This window comes from Nesoenas mayeri (assembly GCF_963082525.1).
Source record: "Nesoenas mayeri genome assembly, chromosome: 6".
Lineage (NCBI taxonomy): Eukaryota > Metazoa > Chordata > Aves > Columbiformes > Columbidae > Nesoenas > Nesoenas mayeri.
In genome coordinates this window covers 2,361,549-2,378,073 of record NC_137545.1, presented here as the reverse complement: position 1 = coordinate 2,378,073, position 16,525 = coordinate 2,361,549, and the positions used below count along the sequence as shown (strand labels likewise).

At 40.3% G+C, this 16,525-nt stretch overlaps 2 protein-coding genes across 2 annotated transcripts in view; both read right to left on the bottom strand.

The window, feature by feature from the left end:
* Positions 1-16,525, bottom strand: part of LOC308041712 (olfactory receptor 14J1-like) — a gene marked incomplete at both ends in the record, with an annotated part of 115,898 nt that overhangs the window by 81,163 nt on the left and 18,210 nt on the right. The window lies entirely within an intron of this gene.
* The window catches only part of LOC308042146 (neurobeachin-like protein 1), a gene marked incomplete at its 5' end in the record, with an annotated part of 53,560 nt that overhangs the window by 31,687 nt on the left and 5,348 nt on the right, over positions 1-16,525 (bottom strand). Inside the window, 13 exons of the mRNA XM_080347293.1 lie at positions 1,505-1,607; positions 1,704-1,863; positions 3,403-3,536; positions 4,578-4,746; positions 6,456-6,545; positions 6,849-6,934; positions 7,799-8,102; positions 9,024-9,143; positions 9,738-9,870; positions 11,529-12,133; positions 12,217-12,315; positions 13,088-13,171; positions 14,614-14,700. Of these exons, the coding sequence (XP_080203419.1) occupies positions 1,505-1,607; positions 1,704-1,863; positions 3,403-3,536; positions 4,578-4,746; positions 6,456-6,545; positions 6,849-6,934; positions 7,799-8,102; positions 9,024-9,143; positions 9,738-9,870; positions 11,529-12,133; positions 12,217-12,315; positions 13,088-13,171; positions 14,614-14,700 (2,174 nt within the window). The remainder of the gene's footprint in view (positions 1-1,504; positions 1,608-1,703; positions 1,864-3,402; positions 3,537-4,577; positions 4,747-6,455; positions 6,546-6,848; positions 6,935-7,798; positions 8,103-9,023; positions 9,144-9,737; positions 9,871-11,528; positions 12,134-12,216; positions 12,316-13,087; positions 13,172-14,613; positions 14,701-16,525) is intronic.

The window sequence follows — 16,525 nt, the reverse complement described above, 5'->3', positions numbered from 1 at the left end:
CCAGTCTTCCTCAATGACATAACTACATTCATACAGATACAGACAGAAATCACCAAGACTGAAAGCTAAAATTTTGAATTCCTAAAAAAGTCCTACTTCAAATTCTACAAGGCCATAAAAAAACAAAATAGCTTAAAATGATAAACACCCTCTCTTTTCATAATGATAATGATCTATGACTTAATTTGCATTGTTGATAAAATTACAAGATTGAATCACAGAATCAACTGGGTTGGAAAAGACCTCAGAGATCATGAAGTCCAACCCTTGGTCCAACTCCAGTCCATTGACTAGGTCAGGGCACTAAGTGCCATGTCCAATCTCAGTTTACAAACCTCCAGAGCTGGTGAGTCCAGCACCTCCCTGGGCAGCCGTTCCAATGCCTGGCCACTCTCTCTGCACAGAATTGCTTTCTCATCTCCAGCCTCAATTTCCCCTGGCAGAGTTGAAGCCCATGCCCCCTTGTCCTCTTGCTGACTGCCTGGGAGAAGAGACCAATCCCCAACTGGCTAGAACTGCCCTTCAGGTGGTTCTAGAGAGTGCTGAGCTCAGCTCTAAGCCTCCTCTTCTCCAGACTAAACAAGCCCAGCTCCCTCAGCCTCTCCCCATAGGGCTTGTGTTCAAGTCCCTTCCCCAGTCTTGTTGCTCTTCTCTGGACCCGCTCCAGCACTTCACTCTCTTTCCTGAACTGAGGGGCCCAGAACTGAACACAATACTCCAGTATGGCCTCCTCAGTGCAGAGCACAGGGGAAGGATCACTGCCCTTGTCCTGCTGACCACGCTGGTTTGGATACAGGACAGGACACCATTGGCCTTCTTGGCCACCTGGGCACACTGATGGCTCCTGTTGAGCTTCCTGTCCACTAGTCCCCACAGGTCCCTTTCTGCCTGACTGCTCTCCAGCCACTCTGTGCCCAGCCTGGAGCGCTGCAGGGGGTTGTTGTGGCCAAAGTGCAGCACCCGGCACTTGGCCTTGTTGAACTTCAGCCCATTGGAACCAGCCCATTTTTCCAGCCTATCCAGATCCCTCTGCAGAGCCTCCTGCCTTCCAGCAGCTCCACACTCCCTCCCAACTTGGTGTCATCACCAAATTTGCTGATGACTTGTTATATTTGTTGAAGGACTTGTTAACAACCTTTCCAAGTGTTTTTAGTGTCATTGACCTAAATTTTATATAAGCCTATCAGAAAAATTAAGGTCATGGAAAAGTAGGAAATTAAATGGAAAAATTTAAAAAAAATCCTGAATTTTGAAAGTTAAATCAACGATCAAAAGTCAACCTGCAGTTTTATTTATTAATTTGCTCACTGGGATGTTGGGGAAAAACAAACAAAAAACAAAACCCAAAACAACCCCCCTCCTGCCCCCCCCCCAAAAAAAACAACAAAACCCAAACCAAACAAAAATAACCCCCAAACAAACAAACATAAACAAACAACAGCCACATAAAATAATATAAAATATTATAAAATAAGGAGGAGTTAAGAAGAGGTGAAACTCATACCCATAATAAATCCTGAGTGTGTCTAGAAGAAACTGCACACCATATTTCTTCCTGAAGACTCTTCTACTGTCTTTGATAATGGTAGAAAGATACTGTATATGCCCTACAATATAAAGTTTTCTATTAGAACCCAGATAAAGGTTTATGTGACGTGAAGGGTACTGTGTCTTTGCACAGTTGCCCAAGTTGCAGAGCTCACCAATTCTGAAGGGGAAGTCCCCGCTGTTCCAGATACTGAAGTCAAAAAGCAAGTGTTGATACATCTGCTGCAAAAGCTGCATGTTCTTTTCTACTGAAACTTGTTCTATCAGCAACTGCACAGCCATCAGTACATTCACATCCATTAAGTTGCTTGGCACCTTTCAAAATAACAGCAGCTGTTAGCATTCAATCTCCTAACAAACTTCATGTTTTTTCAAGCCAAATTTTGGGATTCTTTGTCTTCTACAGCAATGTCTTCTTCCATTAAAGCAATACAATAAACACAAACCCAGTGTAGTCTGAAGAATCATACAGAGTATCTATAACAAAAAAAGCAGAACATAAAAAAAAGACAAAACACCAGCTTCTCATGTCTCTCTGTTTTCAGAAACATGAGAAAGAAAAGTAGGTACTAAGGGGACCTTTGAAGACCCTCGCATCCTGGCCAAACTAAGAACTTTTCCAAGAAATCAGGACCTCATCCCTAACTTCCATTTCTAAAGGATGTTTCTCAAACATGGCTTCACCAAGGGGAAGTCGTGCTTGACCAGCCTCAGTGACTTTTATGAGGACATAACAAGATGGATGGATGATGGCAGAGCAGTGGACGTGATCTACCTTGACTTGAGGCATTTGACACAGTCTCCCACAGCATCCTCACAGCTGAACTGAGGGAGTGCGCTCTGGATGAGCGGGGAGTGAGGTGACTGTGAACTGGCTGAAGGGAAGAAGCCAGAGAGTCGTGGTCAATGGGGCAGAGTCCAGTTGAGGCCTGTATCCAGTGCAGTGCCTCAGGGGGCAGTGCTGGGGCCTGTATTATTCAATATATTCATCAATGATTTGGATGAGGGAACAGAGTGACTGTCAGCAAGTTTGCTGATGACACCAAGCTGGGAGCAGTGGCTGACACGCCAGAGGCTGTGCTGCCATCAGAGACCTGGACAGGCTGGAGAGTTGGGCGGGGAAAAATTTAATGAAATATCACAAGGGCAAGTGTAGAGTCTTGAATCTGGGCAGGAACAACCCCAGGTTCCAGTATAATCCTGGGAACAGCAGGGTGACCATGAGCCAGCACTGGGCCCTTGTGGCCAGGAAGCCAATGGGACCTGGGGTGGGTTAGAAGGGGGTGGTCAGTAGGTCAGAGAGGTTCTCCTGCCCCTCTGCTCTGCACTGGGGAGACCACACCTGGAATCTTGTGTCCAGTTGTGGCCCCTCAGTTCCAGCAGGACAGGGAACTGCTGCAGAGAGTCCAGCGCAGCCACCAAGATGCTGCAGGGAGTGGAGCATCGCCCATGTGAGGAAAGGCTGAGGGAGCTGGGGCTCTGGAGCTTGGAGAAGAGGACACTGAGGGGGGACCTTATTAATGTTTACAAATATATAAAGGGTGAGTGTCAGGAGGATGGAGCCAGGCTCTTCCCGGTGACAACCAGTGACAGGACAAGGGGTAATGGGTACAAACTGGAACACAGGAGGTTCCACTTAAATACAAGAAGAAACTTCTTCTCAGTGAGGGTAACAGAACACTAGAACAGGCTGCCCAGGGAGGTTGTGGAGTCTCCTCCTCTGCAGACATTCCAACCCGCCTGGACACCTTCCTGTGTAACCTCATCTGGGTGTTCCTGCTCCATGGGGGGATTGCACTGGATGAGCTTTCCAGGTCCCTTCCAACCCCTGACATTCTGGGATTCTGTGCTCACCTTCTGTAACAAGGCTCCTAGGGTGGCAACTCCATGGGAGTGGATGAGATTTTCTTGATTGACATGGTGTCTCTGAATAAAGTGTTTTATCATCAAGATGAAAGTTGCAACAACATTCTCCTCCAGGCGAGCTTCTGCAAAACAGAACAGTAGCCAAAGCCTCATGGTTTATTGTTGGACCACTGCATAAAAGTAGAGGGGAAGAAGTAAAATCAAGAGTTTGTATTCCTCACTATTTCCTGAATGTTTCAACTCTTTTTCTGTTCATTCCCTAGCTGTAGGTTGTATTTACATTTTTCCAGTGCAGAGTCACAGACATTCCATGCCGCTCCAGAATAAAGTGACCCCAGTCCTGACTTTAGTTGCTTTATCCATCTGGCCGTAAGTTACAGACAAACTTCTCTTTCAGTTACAACATTTTACGTATGCTGCAGTTATTCTCCCTCTGGAGTTGCAAAGTGACACTTTCTAGCCATGAGACAGACAGACAGAAATATTTTATTTACTTTACTTCATCATTTAATATATGAAAAAAAAAAAAATGTGTGTTTTCCTTGCAAGGTCTGATTTCCCAGTGGTTTCTGTTGAGATGAAAGTTCATTCTTAATATTAGGACAGCTTTAAAGAATCTATTCTTAAAGCTTCCTTTTCATTTTCTAGGAAATATAATACTAAAATCTGACAGCGTGTGGAAGAGGTAGGTGTCTGAGCGTTTTCCTAAGAACATAAAAGGTTGGCTAATGGCTAAACAGTACTGTGCTGATGCTGCTAAGTCTTTGTGTGGCTTTTGGACCCAGTGCTTGAGTTGTAGGAAAGCTCTTATTATTGATATTAGTAGGCTTTGCATCAAACATAATTTCTCAAAATAATCAGAACAAACTTTTCAGAACAGCAATTTTAAACCTGCACACTTTTACACTAATGTAATAGTAAACCATGAAAAGGAAAAATATGCTATTAAACATAACTATATTTGAAATATGCTAGTAAGTTAATTTTACATAGTGCTGAACTCCTAGTATTCAGCATCCATGTCAGATACCCAGGAACAGAAAGAGCCTTTCAGCTTTGCATACTAAAAAAGCCAGCACACAATCAAACAGCTTTCTGTCACTCACAGAAAGACTCTTTAAATCAATCTGAAAAATCCTTTCAGTTCAGCTGTACTTGCCCACCTGACGCCTTTGTGGATGGCATCACCACCCAGTCTCCCTCTACAGGAGTAAGTAGTTCTGGAGGGAGAGTTTCCCCTTCAGGCTTCTCAGGTATCGGCGCACCAAGAAAACTGATCTGCTCCAGCAGTGGAAACAGCACGTTTATTCCACCAATACAGTTGATCATATCCTAAATCAAGAGAAAAAGGAGGGAAAACATCAGCAAAAATGAAACCCCCAAAACTATGCAAAAGAAATTTCCTCCAAATAAAAGGAACCTCAGGGTTTTCTCCTCAAGAGGGTGCTAAACCCCACCATGTTTGTTAATGAATGATTCTCCTAAAACCTGTATTCACAACATAGAGCTAGAGATACAAGCACTCCGCACCCTCCCCTCTTCCCACTACTGAGCGAAGAGAACAAACTTCAGTCTTTTCAAACTGTTTGTATCACGGCAAAATCAACTAGCAAGAGTCTGAATTTTCTTAACATTAATCTCCATAAATCAGCATATGCACAGTGTAGGTCCAACAATATTTCCTCAGTAATGAGTTTGCTAGTAGAGTAGATTATTAATTTGTACATACATTTTTCCTTAAAGAAAAAAGAAAGTGGTATTCTAGTGACAAGTTTTCTACACTCAGACTTTGGATTTTATTTTTTCTTAAAGCTAAGAGCCCTTAATCGAAGATTCTGCCTATAAAACAAAAGTGGATGTATTCTACCTAAATTTAAAATAAATAAATCCTTATTTGTGTCACTGTTTCTGGATCAAACTCTGATGCTGCACATAACTTGATTTCCTCCTGCACAGAGCAAGCCTGACTGATTTTTACATTAATATGTGCTAGTGATCAGGGAACAAATAAGCAAACAGGTACATGGTGGTATTTATTAAGCTGGAGTGCGTTTCATGGTTTCCTCCTCTTCTCCATGAAGTAGCAAGTAGAGGCTATTTGCTGTTTTACACAGAAGACATCCAATGGACATATAATACCGTCAGTGGCATGAGACTATGACATTAATGCTTTATCAGAAGGACGTAAGGACCTTATGTGTTGGTTAAGAAAACAAAAATCAAGATATAGGACAGTTTTGCTATAACAGAGTGTTTGAGCAGGAAACTACAAGCAGGTTTAGCCAGAAAATGTTAATTCTTAAGCTCCAATACTAATATAACAGTATTGCTGTGATTACAACTGCTAGCAAAAGTTAAACAAAGATGATTTGCATAGCTTGTAAGAATCAGATATCCCAATATATCCAATAGTAAGGAAAAAGTATTGGTGAATTAGTGTACAGCAGAGACAGAATAAGGTCCAACACTTCAGTGAATATTTGTTGTTTTCTCTGAAATGAGGCTTTTGGACTGTGCCAACCCAAAACCAGAAGTAAACAAGATAACTACATTAACTTCTCTCTTTAAAAAATGCTAGATTCTTGTACTATTTTAACTCCAGACCTTGTCATCTGTAATTCAATAATATTTTTTATATGTCTAACATAGCAGAAGTCCCAAGTGTTAACTTAACCCCACTAATCTTCATCTAATTCAGAGTTTAAGACTGTAAGAAAACCATGACAGAATTCCCTAGAGATGATGAAATGCTTTCAATATGCAACATGCATTGAATAGGTTATGAAGAATAGTCAGCTACCAATATAATTTAATGCATTACCTGTGACATTAAGAGCAGTAGGACTTGTAAGGTCTCAATAAGTGTAATACTACTCCAGCTACAGGATTAACCCATTCATGCCCATTACAAAAAACATGCTGTGTCTGCTAAGTGTCATTTGCAGTATGATAATAACTTCCAACATTCCAGAAGTTAGCTGAACATACACAACTTCCACTACGGATTTACATTGGGTTATGCTTCTTCAGTATGCATTTACCTTGATGTCCCAGTTTACTACTTTGTTTCCAGTTAGTCTTCCATGGAAAAGATTTGCAGACAGGTCAAGACAAATTTGGTTTCTGCAGGCCTGTTAAACAAATGAAGAGGCTGAAACATCATATATGTTATCTTAGATTTGACATTCACAATTGTACAAGACAATTCTGTTCTTTTGCCAGACAAGAGAAAAATCTTTTATCTCTGCTAAAGACTACAGTTTAAGCAAGCTCTTATTGCTCTTTATCTTCCCAAAATAAGCACAGTGTAAAGATGGTATGCTCACCTGTTCTACGAAACAGCAACAGCAAAAAAAATAAAGAGACCATCTAGAACATATTCTGAGATTACTGCACGCTGTGAAATCACAGAGAAGCTATGTATTATTTCATACCTTTGGTGTATAATGAAGAAGAACCTTACTGGGGAGATCTGCTACTTCAGCCTCTTGAGACTTCCATGGAGTTAAACAGTTTGGACCTATTAAAATACAAATATATATATACATCTAAAATTATACATCAAGTATATCTTTATAACATATATATTTAAGAATACACTGGATATCAATGCAGTTCATTAATTCACAGATTTTATACTACTATGCTTCGTTGCAACACATCGGATATTCTAAACCATACCTAAACTATACAACGGGGTTTTTTTTTTACATTCAAACAGATCTAATATTTCTCTCTTTACAAATATCTACCTCGTATTTGTCACCAATCTCTGTCATCAAGCCCAAATGTTCAGAAAATTAGTAACCTTCAAGAGAGCTTTTGTTAAGTAATGCAAAATATTTCCTTTAAATGATGGAAGTGTTTTCATGCTAATCTCTAACAACCCCAAGTCATTATGAAATTTAATACCTTAACACCTTGAACTACAAAACAGAGCTTATCAGAATGTTTCTTAAAAATAACCCCTTAATTATCAATTAATTCTTATGGAAAAATCCCCAAGCGTACGTCACCTGTAAGTAGCCTATCAAAACAAGGGCAATACTTTAAAGAGTCTCAATGGCAAACTCAAGTGTGGGCAAACAGTAGCAAAAATTAAGAACTTAAAAATGAAAATACTACCTCATGTTTATATTTTTGCAGGTCTGTGCATATGACAGATAGATGAGCTTATTGCAAACATAACACTTTAAATAAAAGTAATAAAATATTTATCATTCCATTTTAAGCTTATTTGTTATCAGGTGCTCTCACACAGGCCAGCTCTGCAATTCTTCTGGATTGTAACTTCTTTATGTGTCTATGTAGAGCTAAGCTCCACGGGGTCTTCTCCATAACTCATCCCTTTTATTCCACAAAAACCAGTACAATCACCACTCACCTGCTAAATACAACGCTTTCACCTGAGGAGGCTGCAGTGCTTCATGAAAGATGATCACTGACCCAAGGTGGCCCTCCAAAGATGTTGGACATCCCCATTCACTGTCCTGAGTCCCTGCTGAGATCATCTTGGTGATGAGCTCTGGTTTTCCAAGCATCCCGCCCCAACTCCCAGCAGAGAGGATGCCCCCGAGCGACGTCCGATGGGGCAGCACAGGGGAGGAAAAAGGTGGATCTGGTATCTGAGATGGAGGAGGAGTAGTTGTTCTTTGGCCAGCAGAACCAATGCAGCAAGACGTGAAAGACTGGAAAGTCACACATGGAAGAAAGAAAACAAAACACATACTGTAAATCTAACCTCTTTTTTCTTTTTGCCGCAGTCGACAAAGTAAATCTAACTAAATAAACCTTACCTGCCATGGTTTTAGCTACCTTGGTGTTTACAGTGCTTATTCTAAAGATGGGCCAAAATCCAGAGTTTTATCTTGCAATGGAAATTACATTTACACTCATTTTTTAAGTGTTATACTGATTTTGCTACGATTATGTCCGATTTAAGTGTTCGGTCAACACATTTAACAAATACCAAATTGGAACTTAAAAAAGACAGAGAATATTCAGCGTTGTAGCCCAGGTTAAATGGTATTTGTTCCACAAAAAAGAATGGACAATGCTTATAAAGAAAACTAAACTGGACATATACTTTGCTGTTTTTTCTTTTTTTAGGCTAAATGAGGACACGTTCAGATGGTTAGATTAACTGTGTGTAAACTGCTTATCCAGCTAACAAAGCAGGCATGAGATTAGGCTATTAAGGGAACATACAGAAAATACAAGTAAAAAACCATTACTGTTGAAAACAACAGGGAATATTCCTCATTAAGTACGGTCACATGAATCCTGAGGGCAGATGTGTGGTTTGTTACGATTACCCATCATAAATTATGTCAGTATTCTCAGGTAACTATGTTGGGGAAAACCCCACAATCTAATCATGGTAATCTGTTATTTCGTTTTTAAACTGAGATGACTAAACAAGCAACAATGAATGGTTATATTCCAAATTGATACTCTGGACACTGTCCAAAGTTGAACGGCAGTTTATTATCAGTAGGCTAAGCTATCTTAAGCTCTTACACAATTTCCAAAATGAAAAAAGCCAACTATGTTCTCAGTGTTCCACGAGAGCGCGTTGGGACAGGGCATGACTCAGAAGCTGAACTTACTTCATTCATGGCAGGGAATCGAAGTGGGGCAGAGACCTTCTGCTGCCCGTTGACGTAGATGTACACGAGGCTCTGACCAAAGGGTCTCTTGCCAGGCATGTGAACAATAGTTACGTTGTGCTGGTTAAGCAACATAAAGTAAGGAGGTCATCATTAAAAAGCAGTGAGATGACTGTATGGTACTATTCAACTTCAGCTCTACTAATCTGGTGAGGAAATCACTTAAGAGAATAAATCCAAAACAACAACAAGATAAGACCACCTGTCAGCTGCTTCCATTTTAAAGTAGTTTACATGCAAACAGGTTTTTGAAGGGAGAGAGATACAGCTCTTTCACATCAGTGCTTAAGTATGGGAGTAGAAAAAGGCAAGGAAGAAACAAAGTAGCACATTTTATCAAATTACATAGCACCGCAGCCACCTATGCTTGTTATAATTTAATATAAAAGAATTCTGCATGTTAAAAAGATCTCTAAGCACAATGCTGTCACCAGCTTATCAATAACAAATACCTAATAACATAGCCATAACTTAGCTCAATCACTAAACTACATGGAAATTGCTTGCATTATTAGATATTAGGTCTGTTCTTATGCAATGAATTATTTAAATACAATAAAATAGACCATTTGTAAAATAACCAAAAAAAAGGACTTTGACTTCTGAGCTATCAGCACTATCCTGAACAAAGAGGTTTTCAGTATCAAATCTTACCCAGAGAGAGTCAAAAAAACAATGGTCAGGCAGCATCACTGTTGCATATTCCCTCTTTGTGCAAACTGCAACCACCAGTACCCCAGAGCATGTAATAAATGCTTCAAACCCCATGCCACTTCCTGTGAAAAAGCTAAAGAAAAAGACAACAAAACACACAATCAAGTACTTACTTCATCAACACTACTAGAAATCACCTAATAGTATATTCAGTAAGGAGCAAACCAACTTGAGTCGTTGTCACTGGTCCAATATCTACTACTTGACTGGCTCCTACTATTATTCCAGAAAAAACAAGATGAAGAAGTGCCTCATAGGAGGGACCCCAAGGCACAGGACATGCAGGCTAAAAGGTGATCCACAAAGCTCGCAGAGCAGCTTGTAGCATCCATCTTTTACTTGAGAACATAACCCTGGTCCCAACAAATAATGCTTCAGTTTGACCCACACAGCTCAAGCTGGTTCTGCTGCAAAGTCCTGCCCGCTGCAGACTCTGGAAGCTACAATATTGTAATAAACAGACTGGCCTGCAACCTCTACTGTTTTCTATCAGCGAAATTGTGTCTGACAGCCCCTGGTAGAGCTGCCAATATTGAGAAACCTTCCAATTTTTAAGCACTTGAGTACAAAAACTATATATACATTTTAAACAGCTATCAAAACCTGCTACACACCCTTAGGCACCACTATTCCAAGTGGGTGCTTTAACTACTGCACTATCAAATATCTGCATCTATCAATAAAAACCACACATACACACACAGAACATGTGAATATTACAGGCAACCTCAACAGATATAAGCTATCTTACAGTTAAACACTGTAAAACATACCAGCTAGATCAAATTTTAATGATTTAGATTTAGTTCTGTGTTTAGCATTTCAAGCTGAAACTGGAATATTTAAACATTTCCTTTTAAAATTATTATTCATTTCAATGCACTACTGTTCTAGATTCCCAAAACTAGAATGATGTCTTCAAAATTGTACATAAAATGACAGAAAAGCAGTCAGCTATTGGTATAATAGCATCGCATGGAAATCCAATCACAGCTTTTTTACTTTGCAGGGCAATTCCACTGCAATTTTCTAGAACTACAGTCTACTTCAGAACTGCAGTGGGACTCTGCTACCCAAACACACAGGGCAGCCATGCAAATCCAAGGGGTCTCCACCTGCCTCTGTGGTTACTGATAAGCAGAAGTAACACTCTAAGACACAGGGGGTTTGAAAATACCAATTCTGTTACGACTAGAATTGCATTCTTCAACATTTCCCTTGAAACTGCTGTGCAGTAAAATGGACTGAAGGGAGCAAAAGACTCTTCAGCTGGTATTCTCCCCTTCTGCATTTTGTTTGCTGCTGAAGGCTAGTACCTAGAAAGAGAAATTATACTGAGAACCATCTGTGTCAATGACTGCTACTTAAGCAAATGAGGGTGTCCTTTTGTTGCACTCTAATATAGGAAACGCACTTCATTACCTTTACAGGACACAATGGGAAGGCTGCTCTCTTTTGGAGTGTGGGTTTTTTAGCTCTTTTTTTTTTTCTGGTTGAGCTATGAACCTTAATACAATTTGGAGTTGAAACATTACAAACTGAGAAACTACAAGCTTGTTTCTGTAACACAGCCTTGCTCTGGTGACAGATGACACTGCTCCTTTTCACAAACCAAGCGCCACATATCGCATTCTATGAAGATAAACAGGAGTACCACGTCATAGGGAACCATATGCCACAGGGAAGAGCTGACCCAGATTCGTGCTGTTCAAGCAGTTATATTAACTATACCTATAGAGTTGCTTCCTCTTGCCACTTTTGCTGGTCATGCTGGGGTCCACCCTGTCCTGGTCAAGGCAGAGCCAAGCGTTGAAAGAAAACGCAGAGCCTGGCCACTTATGAATTGATGGAACAGCAATTCCGGCCATGCTGTGGTTCAGGTTGAAGTACTGCAAGGCACTGGCCATGCCCTGCTTCCGCGCCATCGCCAGAATGGCTCGCATGGTTGGAACAACGTACGGGTGAGCTTGTTTTGGTTCCTCAGTCCTCAGGAGCCGTATGAGTTGAAGCAGTTCTTCTGAGCCCATTGACTGGCTCCCCAAAGAGCCCAGAAGGGCAATCAAGTTCTCTGCGCAAGTACAATGGAGCGCTGAGTGGGAATTTAGCGTCTCAATGATCCGGATGACCATGTTCGCATTGACACACGTGGCGCGACTCTGTCTGTTAATACAGCAGATTAGCCTCAACCAATTTGAGATGAAAATCTGCAGGTCGTGTGATTCTAGTTCTGGAAGCCACTGGATAAGCAGCAATAAGGGCTGGACGTTACTAATGCCAAGCATCCCAACAGCCATGTGGTCACCTTCAACAGCCTGAAAACCAGCAGAGAACTCAGACATGAAATACAATAAAATAGAGCCAGAGGACGAAAGCTTGAAAAGATGTAAGCATTTTAGCATTCAAAGCAAGCACGTCTCACCATATTCATGAGCTCTTCCAGCAATTCTCGTGAGGGCTGACCCAGCGACTTTAGTACCTCATATATGTGTGCATAACCAATCCTCTCCTTGAAGACCTCCTGAGGATAAAAATCCCAGTCTCACTAACAAATAAAACGGACACAAATTGCTCATCTACTGCAGCAGGTTCTAATTTAATACAATACTAGATACAAAATAATTAGAATGCAAGAAAGACGTTTACAGGCTAGCAGTCTCTTTTTGATCATGTCCACTTTGTGATGGCCAGCATGCCGCAGATGAGAAGGATCTCACTGCAGCATGCAGATAAACAAGTAAAAGATCAAAGTTATATTTTAATAATTACCTATAACATAATTCCTTTGCTATAAGCAAAATGTTAATTCTATCACAAAATACTAACAGCTTTATTTTTCTAATGCAAACTACACCATGAAATGATTACATTGAGAATTAGAAGTATTCAGACATTAATTTTTGAGTGAAAGGTTTTCCTAGACCAGCTTGATTAAAAACTACCCATTCTAAACACTTCAAAAATTAGAAAGTGTTCTAAGGAAGTTTTCCTAAAAGCTAATTCTACCCCACACGTTCTTGGGGCAAGTAACCATGCAATTCCTTTACACAGGTTCCAACTGCCATTAACGCTCTGACCTTCTAGTTCTGATAGAAAGATGGGTCAATGTCCAGCCTTTGGACACAAATAAAGGGATAAGGGATGTTAATCAGCTATTCCAATCTGGCAGGAACGTATGACCATAATCTGCACACCTTCATTAGCAAGGTTCATCAAAATACAGTGATAAAAACACTAACTGAGAACAAGATCAAGAAGCCTCCTGCAAGCAGACCTCTCATAGATACTGTTACCTTAGCAGCTGGAGACTTGTGCATGACTGCAGTGAGGGCTTGAATGGTTGACACTGCCAAGCGGTCCAGGTGGCCCTGAAACACCTGAAAGCAGCAGGTACAGAAGTTATATACAAATGCACAAAGAGAGTTCAGCTCCAAAATCTATACGGTGCCCTCCTGCCAGGAGGGAAACCAAGAGCTCGCTAACATGCTTCCAAAATCATCTTTCCAGCAGTCAAGATTTCATAAGCCCAAGGTCTACACAGAAGTACATAACAATAGACAACTAGGCACACACTTTGAGAGAAGAGAGGCATTTACAACACACATCACTCTTCAAATATTCTTACGGACAAACAAGTTTTCCTCATGCGGCTAATGGACAACCTCAAGAGGGAGGGAGGAAAACAAACTAGGAAACCCCTTGCAGCATGTGTGTGTGTGTGCTGCTGGACAACCAGGCACCGCCAGCTCAAATAAAGCATCGTCTTTTCCTTCCGAGTCCCTACACACCAGTGCAGCGCACACACACAAATTAGAAGAGAGAAGGCACACCAGCACAGCAAGGGGGCTGCCTCACCCCTGCCCTCATCGCATTGACTACGATCTCTTTTTCCAATTTAACTTATCTTTTGAGGGTTTTTTCTATCATTCTTGTTCATATTGATATTTTCATGGTGGTTTTAAGGACAAAAATGTCAGAGCACTGTTTCACATCCATCAGTAAACCTAATTAGCCAAACTGGGCAAACAAAATCTGTTTCATCATCTCTGAAATATATGCGTACCAGACATATTTTGAAAACGAAGTATCAAGAATTGAAGACCGTGTTAGATGTGAAGAAACATTTACATGTGGCTAGAGTGTCACCCTGCGTTTCTAAAAAAGCCAAAGCTATTCGTTAGAATCACAGTTTGTAGATTACTATACCTTGTATTTAGCATTTCTTTACATTTTTAATTAGAACAACTCATTCTACTATAAAATTAATACAACAACAATTTGCACTTGAAACTTTCCACAATATTTGGGGAAAATTAAAGCAACAGGCTATTCCTACCTCCCTGATTCAGCCTGTCCATTGTTTTGTGAACATCTGTTCTTGATGACAAGCAAAGAATCAGGACATCAAATACAACCATTGAGATTCACAAACAAGGCCCCAGAATCCAAACCACCACAGTGCTGAGACAAAGAAGCAAAAGAAGAGGAAAGGGAGGGGGAAAAAAATCACCACCAGGTTGATAGAATTCATTTGGATTCCATTTATGTACTTCACCTTTTCCTTAATAAAAGCATAACTGAGGCTCAAGCTATTGCAAATATCTGCAATTTGAAGCAGATGAACAAAACTGAGGTTGATTTCAATCTGTTATTCAGAAGAATTATTTTCCAGAGACAGGAAATACTGATGCATGCAGCAACACAAGTTCATCTTGCTGCAGAAGGCTTAAAGAAGATGGTTAAGGTGAAGCACAAGAATCAGTTCTCCTGTGATTGTATCTTGAGTTCAACTGGAGCAAAAGACAGGTTAGGTAGGTACCTGGTCCTCATTCATTTCTGTCAGTAATTTGTTGGCAAGGTCTTTCTCACTCTTGTCTGCCACTTTATTGTTAGCATTTAAAAACAGCTGTTAGAAACAGAGACAAAAATAATGGATATAATTGCATTAAACAGTTACCCGCAGCCAAACCTGTGGAGGCTGCCTTGGACTTGTATTTCACATACACACCGAAAAGAAGAATTCTCACACCGGTGAGACACAATCCTCCATTAATCTGTATTTTTGCTGAATAGTTAAAAAAAAGGAACAATACTTCTTTTTTCCTCATACATTTTGTTCCATTATGTGCTAGACAGTCTCTCTGACGAGGACCAACCTGAGAAATCAACTTCCATAAATCATAAGAAACAGAAGAACAACACTCAACATACTACTTGGACTTACATAGGTGTGAAAGCACATAGTTAGAAACACAAGTCATTTTGAAAGGTACTTCACGGTCAAGGGCACCTAATATGGCAGAATAACAATAACATGCCTCAGAGGATTATAATATTAACAATCAGAAATAAGAACAAAGGGAAGCAGACACAGACACATGAAAAAAAAATTCACATGGGTTACTTCAATTCTGATAACACATGTAAAATGGATGCATAAACTTGTATTACAATGCCCAGATGGTTTTAATTCTTCTATTTTAAAGCTGTTCAGAAAAGAATATTTTTTTAACCAGGCATATTGCTAGAGGTCATTGTGCTTTGATCAAAGTTTGACCTTTAAGAGAGTTTAGGCGATGAGAAAAGATTCAGGCCCAACAAAGCAGCTTATTAAATGACCCTCAGTATATGATAAGCACCTCCTGGTACCTCCAAAGTACCGTCCCTCTTTTGGATGTTGCAGGAAAAAGCAACATTCAGATCATCAAAACTTAACCGAGCAGTTTCAAAAGGCTGTTGTGCAGATCTCTAACCCTAGAGCATAATTAAGGGAATACAGTTTGCTCATAAGCCTTAAAAACAGCAAATATGAAAGAGAAAAAAGATGCAAAGAACTAGGAAGTATGACTACAAGTATGGCCCCAAATACCCCAAGTTCTCTGGGATTTCTATAGCAGATATAGCAGTATGGATTTTCGTCACCCCCTCCTTTCCATGGAAGTTTCTTGCACGTCACATTTGCTGCAGATCCATCAGCTTCCTGAGTTCCAGATCCATATCTGGACTCTTCTTGCTGACTGTGGAGCTGCAGAACTGCACTTTACACTGCTTGCTGGTGAATCCAGTAGCAAAAGTTTCATAGGTAAAGAAAAAGATCTAGAAAGAGGGTCTCTACCCCCAGCTAATAAGGAGAAATCCTAATTGCACAGCTAAATTCATCTTCCCTATTTGGCTTTGAAAAAGAATGCAGATACAAGTATATTGGAAAAGACACACGACTTCCCAGCCTTCACCCTCTCCACACTTCTCATCTTTGGGGATATTTTGACTGTAAAAGGTTAAAAACAACCCACTATGTAGCAAACTGGCAGCACTGATGTCCAATCACAGTAATATGAGAAACTATCACCGGAAAAACCCTTAGAAGAGTGTACATAGGCAGAATAAAAATAAAGGAGCAAGCTGCAAAAATAGCGTAGCTGTTCCTGCTTTCTTAAATTCCACCACTTGTTCATATGAGAGCAGGAACACAGAGTCTCCATAAATAGGTAAACATCGCACTGCTTGATAATTTAGGAAGAAACTAAAAAATACATTTCTTACGGAGTACAAGGTCAGTACAAAAATAGGCACAGACTTCTAAACAGAGGAGAATGGAAAGGTCAAGCAATGTATTTTCACGAGAAGATTAAAAACCACATACAGTATTCAAAACACTTCAAGTCAGTTGGCATTCTGCCACTGATTATAACTACAGCTAAGACATAATCCAAGCACATTTATTTCCAATA